The following is an 11166-nucleotide window of genomic DNA, read 5'->3' on the forward strand; positions in this document are numbered from 1 at the left end:
AATAGGGATTGCGGTAGTGTTGTGGATACAGTTTTGGTGTGTACTAAGTTGTTACTTAGTTTCTCGCGTAGCTACTCACGTTCGATGGACGGTTTGCCGCTACTTTGATAAACAGAAAAACATACGGAGGAATCGCAAGGGAAAATGCTAAATTTTCCAACGACATGCTCCTCTTCTTTTCTGGATTTATCTCATTCGCATGGAAAGTGGTTTGAGCTCTTATTCCCACTAAACCATGACAGCGTATGATACGATCAATGGCCACCTTCTTGTCACCTGTGCTATGGAATACTCACCTCCCAACTGATCGGCTGTGTAGGCTGCTCCTTCCTTTGTTACTCTCCTTTCTTGCCTTGAGCTTCTGTGGCCAAAACGGATGCAACGTAAAAGGAGCAGGAGTTTTCCGTAGTTCATCACAGCTCTCGTAATCTCCATACTTGTACCATCTGCTCTCCACAGTTCGATGACATTAGTGTGGTTTCCTTGCGTAATTCCAAAGCAATCCCAGTAATGCTATTATTTCACATCTTGTAGCCTTTTTTTGCATCCCTTTATATGTAATACTGTACAGTTTCTTTCTTAGATTGTGTACATAATTTTGTGTATTTTACTATTTTGTCAATCATTTCCAGGCTAAGTACTGTCCATTTCACTTGACACCTCTTCTAGCGGTTCTGGCGCTGCAGTCCGGAACCGCGGGACTGCTACGGTCGCAGGTTCGAATCCTGCCTCGGGCATGGGTGTGTGTGATGTCCTTAGGTTAGTTAGCTTTAAGTAGTTCTAAGTTCTAGGGGACTTATGACCTAAGATGTTGGGTCCCATAGTGCTCAGAGCCATCTGAACCATTTGAACTTGACACCTCTCTGGCAACACTTTCACCTTAGGAAATATTTTTAAAATGTTCTTTCATTAAGTTTTTCTGGCCTCATTAGCACATAGTTTATTCCATTTTCATGTCCCTCCCTCCCAGTAAAAATATAAATAGCGGAGAGTGACTATTCGCGGTCACCGTCTGAATTGTGTTCTTGTTCAGAATCCGAACCTCGGTCACTTCGTGCGATAAGTTCTTCCTCTTCATCCTCAGTGTCGTCACCGTTTCCGTTGCCTGGTTCGGTGTCGAACCCTGGATCCTCGCTGAGTGGCCACGCAGGCTCCTCGTTGTCGGTCAGCTTTTGCGTGGCCTGTAGAGGGTGACAGCGGCCCGCTTGCGGACAAAGGGTGACGAGATCTTGTATTCTAAGATGGCACATACGTTGTCTATTTTGCGTTACTACAGCTCACTTGGACGAATGACAACACAACTTACCACTGAGTTAGCTGAAGCAATAATGAAAATATACATAGATACCGCTCGCAATTTTAAAACAACAATGTAAATTTTGTATTTATTATGCAGAGAACTATAGAAGGCAGTGTAATTTGAAGTTGCCGCACTTTATACATAGACGCACCCACTCGCTAGTTACAGTTTTGTAAAGATTGGCAACATCTTTAATTGTTTGTAAATGTAAAATTGTTCACCTAGAAAAAAAAGCAGATAATAGTTATCCTACGATTACCACACCAGTGAGTCAGAATTGGAATCAGTTAATTCACAGAAACACGTCGGTGTAGGCAATACAGAAACCTATACTGGCAGTCGCTTCAAGGTCATCATCATCATCATCAGTTATCTGCTATATTAGCAGGTCCTTTGCCTCTCCATTTTCTGCGATCCATTGCTTCCTTCTTAAGGCTGCTGTATGTTGTACCGTCCATCATGTCATCCAGTATCAGGAAGAGATTCCTCGCTTCCTTTTCCCTTCTACATAACCTTCTAAAACTGTTTTTATCAGTCCGTCATTCTTTCTTAATATATGCCCAATCCAATTTCTTTTTCTTCTCTTTATTACATCTAGTAACTGTCTTTTCTCTCCCACTCTTCTCAGTACCTCTTCATTTTTTACTCTGTCTATCCAACTTATTATTTCCATCTTCCGCCACGTCCAGATCTCAAAAGCCTCCAGCCTTTCTCTGTCTTTTTTCCTCATAGTCCATGTTTCAGCGCCATATAGAAGGACACTCCATACAAGAACTCTTTCTGAGTTCTCTGTCCAGACCGATGCAGAAGATTCTCCTTTTCTTATAAAACGCCTCTTTTGCCATTGCTATCCTTGTTTTAATGTCTGTGGTGCACTTCCAGTCGGTGTCTATCCTGCTTCCAAGATACTTAAAATTTTGCACCTGTTCTAGTGTTTCTCCATTCAGCATAATTTTTATTTCCTTATTTCCTCCTAGTGCCAATACTTTTGTTTTATTTGTGTTAATTTTCATTCCATATTTTTTTCCGTTAGTTACAATGGTGTTCACCAAATCCTGTAATTCTTTTTCCCCTGTGGCTAGAAGGACCATGTCATCAGCAAATCTCAAACACCCTACTCTTCTTCCTCCAATTTCTACTCCTTTGTCATCTAATGAGTATTGGTCAATCATATTTTCCAAGTAGAGGTTGAAAATAGTAGGTGATAAACAGCATCCTTGCCTTACTCCTTTTCCTAGTCTGATCCAGTTTGTACTTTCTCCTCTCACTTTAACTGAAACTTTTTGATTAAGATATAATGAATTTATAAGTCTTCTGGTTTTCCAGTCCACTCTCTTTTCCCTCATTATTGTTGCCAGCTTGTCGCAAATCACAGTCAAATGCCTTTTCTAGATCGATGAAGCACATATATAGGTCTCTTCCTTTTTCAATAAACCTTTCTCCCAAAATTCGTAGGAGCCCTATTGCATCTCTGGTGCCCGTATTCCGTCTAAAGCCAAACTGCTCCTCGCCAAGATTCTCCTCCATTACTTTTTAAGTCTTTTATTAATTATTCTTAACATCACTTTGGCTGCATGTGAAATGAGGCTGATTGTCCTGTGCTCGCTGCATTTCTTGGTTCCTTGTTTTTTCGGTAATGGCATCATTACTCTTGTCAGAAAGTCCTCAGGCCATTCACCACTGTCATATATTTTATTACATAACCTCAATATTTCTCTTATTCCATCGTGGTTCAAGCATTTTAGTATTTCTCCCAGTATTGTATCTGTACCTACCGCTTTGCCATTTTTCATTGCAGCTATGGCAGACTTTACTTCTTCCATTATGATGGTCGGTCCTTCCTCGTCATCACTTAAACTGTTGTGTGATTCAAGTTCCAGAGTTTATGGTTTGCTATTTGTGTCATGTAACTCTTTTATATATTCTTCCCATCTCTGGAGGACATCGTCACAATCTTTGTACACTACCTCTTCGTCTTTACTCAAAATTTCCATAGTAGCACTTCCTGCTCTCTTTTGTTCCCATGTCATAGTCTTTACTCTGTTGTATAGTAAGTCGTATCTTCCCTTCCTGTCCAGTTCTTCAATTTCATCACATTCCTCTTTTAGCCATTTTTTCCTAGCCTGCTCTCTTTCTCTTCGCAGTTCATTATTTAACCTTCGGTACATCTTTCTTGCACCTTCAGTGTTCTTGTTTTTCAATTCTCTCCTCCATCTTGGAAATCATTTCTTGTGTGACCCATGGTTTTTTTTTTTTTGACCTTTTCCCTTTTACATATCCTATATTTTGCTGTCCTGCTTTAATGATTCCTTCTTTCAGCATATTCTAGTACTCGTTGGCATTATCAGGTGCTTCTTTGTCTCGTAATGTGTTTAGGAAGTCTCGAGACAGCATTTCTGTAATTTGTTCTTTGTTGGATCTTATCTTCTCTAAATCCCACTTCTTCACCATGATCGCCTTCTTCAGTTTTTTCATTCTTATTTCTATTTCTGCCATAAGTAAGTTGTGGTCACTATTAATATCTGCACCTTGTAATGTGTGCACCTTCTTGATTCCATTCCTGTATCTCTCTTCTACCAGTATAAAATCGATTTGGTTTCTATATTTATCCCTTGGTGATTTCCAAGTGTAGAGCCTCCTCTTGTGGTTCTTGAACCATGTGTTTGCCGCTATCAGCTGCCTTTCCCTGCAGAAGTCAATTAACCATTCACCTCTGTCATTTCTCTTTCCAAGACGATGACTGCCTACTATGTTTCCCTCTTTCCCTTCTCCCACAATGGCGTTCCAGTCTCCCATTACTATTTTGCAGCTTTTTTTTATTTTCGTCCATTATTCTCTCTATTACATTGTACGTTTCCTCTACAATTTGGTCATCATGTTCTGAAGCTGGCATATACACCTGGACAATCAGTTAATCTTTTTGTGCTCCTTTCAGCCTTACACCAATAACCCGATCATTTGCATAGTCTACATATTCCACACATTTATCCAATTCCTTTGTCATATCATTCCTACTCCATTAATTCCTTTTACTTCTCCTCCTGAGTAGTAGAATACATATTCATGTGACTGCAACTCTCCATGTCCATTCCATCTTACATCAGCAACTCCTACGAGGTCCATATGATTCTTTTCCATCTCTCTTTTAAGGTTTGCTAGTTTTCCTGCTTGTAGCAGAGTTCTGACATCCCAGGTACCAATTCTCGTTTTGATTTTTTGCCTCCTTTCAAGTTGTCCCCCCACGGAGATCCGAATGGGGGACTATTTTATCTCCGGACACTGATTTAACATGAGAGGAAGCCATTTTTTGTGCATAAAATGGAGACTACATTATGCAGGGAAGATAATCTGCGGTGGTATTCCATTGCCTTCCGCAGTTGCTTGAAGGTAGATGCCAAATATTCCGTGAATGCCTACCTGTAAATAAATATTATATGAAATCATTCTGCCTTCAGCAAAACACAATTTCTTCTTCTTCACGCGTACAAGTTTCGGCGAAGCTTTACCATCATGAGAGGTTCCCTTCATTTTTCTGTCGAACAAAGAGTATATTGTTATACCAATGCGATATTTTACTCTTTACTCTGCAGAAGAATAAAGGAAACCCACTGATGATATTGAAATATCAAAGAAATATATATCGGTAAAAAAAAAAAAGAAGAAACCGCGTTTGTTCAAGGTTGAATCTTTTCAAATTCCTGTTACTAAATCAAAGACGAGATAAAAAAACTGAGATTTAATGCAGACAAATCACCTCAAGATGAATACCCACTCCCAGCGTATCAAGAAGCTGTATTAAACGAAGAATCTGAGAGTACAGTACGTACGCCTGGCTGTCACTCTCGTAGGGACAGAAAACACAAGTGTTCAAGTGTGTGTGAAATCTTATGAGACTTAACTCCTAAGGTCATCAGTCCCTAAGCTTACACACTACTTAAACTAAATGATCCTAAGGACAAACACACACACCCATGCCGGAGGGAGGACTCGAACCTCCGCCGGGACCAGCCGCACTAATTACAGCGCACACAGAGGCGAACTGGGCAGTAAGACTGCCCAGCATGTGCTGCTGCAGGAAATACCTTCTGCCACACGCTTCCAAGGGGTTTGCAGAGTATCAAAGTGGAAGAAAATTTTGATGTTGCCAACTTGTTATTTTTACAGATTTACAAGACAATATTTACTCTTCTAAAGGAAAAAAATTGACATAACGAAGTACAGTGCCAGTACATGATGTATGAAAACACAGTGTCCCACATGGTATATGATCTCAACCACAAATGGTTCAAATGGCACTGAGCACTACGGGACTTAACATCTATGGTCATTAGTTCCCTAGAACTTAGAACTACTTAAACCTAACCAACCTAAGGACATCACACAACACCCAGTCATCACGAGGCAGAGAAAATCCCTGATCCCGCCGGGAATCGAACCCGGGCGCGGGAAGCGAGGACGCCACCGCACGACCACGAGCTGCGGACGATATCAGCCACATGTACCCTTTTTTATTGCGTAATTACTGCTTCGATTTCCTTACCATTTGGGTTCGTCAGCTTTACCTTCATCTGCGCACATTAAAAATGGTGTTACAAGCATTCTGAGTAGATGGGGCACAGGAGTTTGAGTTTCTCTTTGACGTACTTGAATTTATTATTTAAACTTTTCCATATCCTATTAATCATAACAGTGTCTTCACACTACCACATTCAGTGAAATGGTAATCGAAGATTTCCGCTGCTCACCTGGCACTGCCCTCATTATATACCAGCTTATTTTGATGTTGTTCTGAGGTTTGTACGTACTACTCGCATAACTGATGCTCTCAGCTCGTTTAATGATATTTCTCTAGATATTACAGTGTTTTCTGTAATTATCTTTAGCGAATTGCTCTTGATACTGCTATATTCCTTGATAATATTTCTGCTTTTAATGTGTGTTATTCTGATGCGTTGTGTTTTACACGCTGGCTGTTTGTCACTTGTAAAAATGGTCTTTTTACCTTAGTGGACATGTTTTTCCTGGAAAATATGAAACGGACACGTGTGAAGTATTACACCTTATATCCAATCTCTGTCCCCTGTTCACCTCTGGCCACTGATGACGCCTTAGGCGCTGACTGAATGACTTCGCCGCAGCTGGGTGGAGGCTCCAAACCACGGCCGGCCGCGGCTGCCAGACGCCACGCGTGCAGCGCGTGTTGCGTGGGCCGCAGCACAGGGCGGCACGGGCCCGGCCTAAGGCTAGGCGCAAATTGAAACGAGTATAGCACGTGTGACGTGACACGATTTTGCCGCGCGGCGCGCGCGTTCGACACGTGTCGCGTGGTCCTGCGCATATTGAGACGCGTATGTGACGAGTGTGCCCTAGTCGGTGTGACACGCGCGTGCCAGTCTCCGAATACCGGCCTACTGCTTGTCAGACTGACGATGTGTGTTTCGCGAGTAAGAGAGATGTTATTGTTAGACTTGAGTTCCGAATCAGATTCGGATACTAACGCTGAAGAGGAAGTGTTGCTTTATTCATTAATAAATAAAAAATTCAAATCCACAAATAAATATATTTTGTACGAAAGAAAAACATGTGGACAATTTCAAACTACGACCAAGATGAGTGACACTGATTTCACGAATTACTTCAGAATGACCAGAAAGCAGTTTTCTGAAGTACATGGAATAGTAAAGCACGCTATTGATTCAAATGGGTGTAATGCACAGGAGCCGATTGCTACTGAACAAAAACTGGCAGTATTTTTGAGGTAAGTGATGAACGCTGACATTAATTTTTTATCTAAGGAATTATAAAATGTTGCACCCTTGTGTCTAGGCATTTTATTTTCAGCTCCCTTACACAGAATCGATGGGTGTTATATAAGTTTGATTCCTACGTGTGTGTGTGTGTGTGTGTGTGTGTGTGTGTGTGTGTGTGTGTGTGTGTGTGTGAGCGGGGAGGAGGGAGGGCATCGTAGCGCCGAAACTAACGGATTGATTTTAATGGTGTTTTTTGTTTGAAATCTGGTTTGATCGGGAGTTACCTTTGCTATGCTTACGCTCAGCCGTCTTTTAACCGGCCACATAAACTAAAAATGTTTGCTATCAGTAGGCTCTCTAGTTATACTATGCCTAAAGCATATGATCTACATCAAGGTACATAGTACCAGAACTCAAACAGTCTAAATAAAAGTCGTCGAGAGCATACGTTTATCTTTCACGGTTGAAATACAATGGCCGTTTTTGTATTAGGAAGGTGCCTCGCACAATATTATATAACACAAAAATGTCGAGTGTGACTGTTGTAAAAGGTAAACATACGCTTTTGTATACTATTTAGTAGTCTTTTTGAGGTCTACAAATCAGTACTGAATCAAGTTCTGTTGCTCTTATGGTTTAGTCGGCGTACTGCAAAAGAGCGCATTGATGGGAGAATTTTTTCGGACTTGCACTTTCCTCGCAACTGCTTACTCACTGTGATATCTAAAGTAACAAACTATGTACTAGAACTTAGCCACAGAATATATCTACGGATCAGAATAAGAAAAATGTAAACCTAATAAGTGGTTCTTAAATATTGAAGCATTAAAAATCCTTTTGTTTTTCTTTGCAATTCTGCCAAAGCAGATTCGTCGAGGGCACCAGGAAATAACTTAATTTTGTCAACGACTTGCAACGCCCTGTACACTTTTCACGCAACTTAGTGCAATACAAGCTAGGTCTTAAGCGAATTTCACCTTGACAAAAAAACCGTTCTGCTAGCTGGAGTGGGTTTTTAAAAATTTTTTACCAAATTTCTCTTGTTAGTGTTTTATTGCAATAATACATGTTCATAAACAAAGAATGTTAATTTATAATTAATGAAAATCTGGATCGGTGCAGCGAAAACTACTCAGAAAAGAAAACGAAAAATACACAAAATGCTGATACAAAAAAGAATTAAAATCTTAAGCAAACATAATTGTGATGGTCCCTTCAGCTTTCTTGAAAACGGTGAACAAAATCCGGGATATTAGACAAACCGGATTCAGTTGTGTCGACCTTCAAATCTTCCATCTGCTGCTGTTCTGAATAGTGAGACGCTGTCTGTTGGTCTGAATCAGTCGATATATATGGCGATGAAGAGTGAGAAAAAGGTGCTGTACTGTATGGCGCTGAATTATTTAAAGAAGATGACATCGAAGGTGTCTGGCTCCTTACGTTCAGTATTTCTTCTTCTGCAAGTGACACAGCCTGGAAAAGTTGACCTCTGATTCTGTGTTGGTAACTTTGAGGCATGTTTTTAGTCAGCTGATACATAGAGATAAAAAAATTGTAAAGAGGGTCATCTTTGATGCAATGTGACTCCAACGCTCTTCTTTCTTCTGCTCTTTGTCTTGCTCTGTCCTCACGCTGTTGCATTGATTGTTTTAGCAGAATTACAACGTCTTCCTGTTTTCTTTTCCTTGATTGATTTCTTTGAATAACTGGAGTTGAAGTAGCGGTGTGATGTGCTATGCACTCCGTTCCTATGCTCCTACTAGATACTTCGTTGCTGTCGTAGTTGTTAATATCTTGACTTTGCTCATTCGCCTCATTGTCGAGTGAGTTGTTATCTTCTAATTCCTCGGTTTCCAGTGTATCACTTCTTGCTGATGTTTTAGTTGTAGCTTGTGAGCTGTGATCACTGTCATCACCTAGATTACTATCACGTGGACCAGCTGTCATAAATGGTTCAAGAAATGACATCTGGTTTTGATATCTCCACGGCTTGATATTCTCAGCAGCAGCTCCGCTTTTCATATATTTCACCTGTCGTCGTCGTGCATCTCGATAGCTGCCTCTCAGCTTCAGCCACGAATTTTTTGTCTCTTCCCCTGCAATAATTAACAACGTATAACTAATAAGGCATTAATGTTGTCCCATATAGATAGACAAACCGAAGATAAGCAATATTAACTTATAGTGTTTGGATAAAGACATATTTGCAATCTACTTTTATCGTTCCACTCTAACAATATACTTTCGTTTTGTTTCAGATATTTAGCCTCCGGTGACAGCTACAAAAGTATTGCGTATAACTATCTCTTGGGAGATCGAACTGTATCTAATATTGTAAAAGAAGTAGCTACCGCTGTATGGAAAGAAATGCACCCAAAGTATTTAGCAGAACCTACAACAGAGACATGGAAATCAGTCGCTTCACGGTTTGAACATAGATGGCAATTCCCACACTGCGTTGGTGCAGTCGATGGAAAACATGTTCTTATTAAAAAACCGGGCAAAAGCGGATCATTGTACTTTAATTATAAACATACATGCTCCATCGTTTTGATGGCGACGGTTGACGCAGATTACAAATTTATCACCGTTGATGTTGGCGCAATAGGACGATTCAGCGATGGACATGTATTTGCTAGCAGTGTGTTGGCCAAGAAAATGAGAAAAAACACGTTATTACTTCCCATTCCTGAACTAATACCTACAATTTCTGATCCAATGCCGTATGTGTTTGTGGGAGATGAAGCTTTCCCATTGTCGGAAAACATTATGAGACCATATCCTAAGAGACAGGTTACCGACAATTACGAACATCAGGTCTTCAATGCCAGACTTTCTCGAGCACGACAAACTGTGGAATGTGCTTTCGGTATACTATCATCACGTTTCCGTGTGTTCAGGAAACCATTTGAAACCAAAGTCTACATCTACATCTACATTCATACTCCGCAAGCCACCCAATGGTGTGTGGCGGAGGGCACTTTACGTCGACACAGTGAAAGATGTTGTGAAAGCAGCCTGCGTTCTGCACAACTATTTACGATCTTCAGTAGTAGTTGCAGATGACTTAAATGACATCGAACCGTTGCCAGCAACTCAGTTACTTCGTGTGCAAGGGAACAGGAGGAGGACTTCATCAACTGCCTTCAAAGTGAGGAAAAATTTCACTGAATATTTCAACACTTGCGGAGCAGTTCCATGGCAACATCAGTCAGTTCTGCTTGGTAATTATTGACAATATAGCAACTTCCAATTATTGTACCATTATTGTGCTCCACAGGTTATGTGCTCAAGCGAAGTACACTGTGATATGTATTAACTAAAAAATTGTGAAATAAATATTACAGTACTTACCGTCTTTCAAATTCAGATCCTTTGCTATATCACTCCAAATCCGGTTCTTGAGTTTGACCTTCATGTAGTCTGCGTGTTTTGTGTCATACAACTCTCTGTGTTCCCTCACTGCCTCTATTAATTTTTCTTCTGCCATGGTGAGAAGTAAACTATTCATCCACTGCACAACGTCCACTGCACAACGCCCGCTGCACAGCAGAATAGCCTGTGTACTGTCAGTAGCCGTGAATAATAAACGCGACAAGAATGCAGAAGCTAGCCAGGTGTGCCTTGTGGAAGAGTTCACGTCGTTCGAAAAACATTGTCATGATTGTTGCCTGTCGTTGTCTGAAATACTTTTCAATAAATTAAATATATCAAATCGCCGCACATTTTCAAAGATACTCATACTTTCGGAATAATACCGACAACTAATTCATTTGTGTATCCTGTTACATAATTAGCTTATTAATGCTGATACTGTGTACGCTATCACTGAGATGGTTTTCTCGTCATCACGAGCCAACTAAAACATTGTCATTTGTGAAGGTTTCTCGACTGTTTCTAGCTTGCAGCGGAAATGTGATGTTCACATGCAAGTAGTACAGTGTGTCGTTATTACATTATTACATCCATATCGAAGTAATGACTGTGGGCCTTCTATACTTCAGTTATTGGACGCTTTTTACCAGGAGCACAAAGGGGTCACACCTGTGGAGATTATCCCTTTCCGAATTTTTGTAACAGATCGTACGGATATGTCAGCATACTACGAAGCGAGAG

General features: G+C 40.6%; 1 protein-coding gene across 1 annotated transcript; it reads right to left on the reverse strand.

The window, feature by feature from the left end:
* Window positions 1-995: 995 nt before the first annotated feature.
* LOC126212594 (uncharacterized) lies at window positions 996-10540 on the reverse strand. Its single transcript, XM_049940023.1, has 3 exons — window positions 10405-10540; window positions 8818-9146; window positions 996-1181 (listed from the first exon to the last, which is right to left on the reverse strand). The coding sequence occupies exons 1-3, from the start codon at window positions 10538-10540 to the stop codon at window positions 996-998; spliced, it is 651 nt and encodes a 216-aa protein (XP_049795980.1).
* Between the last annotated feature and the right edge of the window lie 626 nt (window positions 10541-11166).

Source organism: Schistocerca nitens, chromosome 11, assembly GCF_023898315.1.
Source record: "Schistocerca nitens isolate TAMUIC-IGC-003100 chromosome 11, iqSchNite1.1, whole genome shotgun sequence".
Classification (NCBI taxonomy): Eukaryota; Metazoa; Arthropoda; class Insecta; order Orthoptera; family Acrididae; genus Schistocerca; species Schistocerca nitens.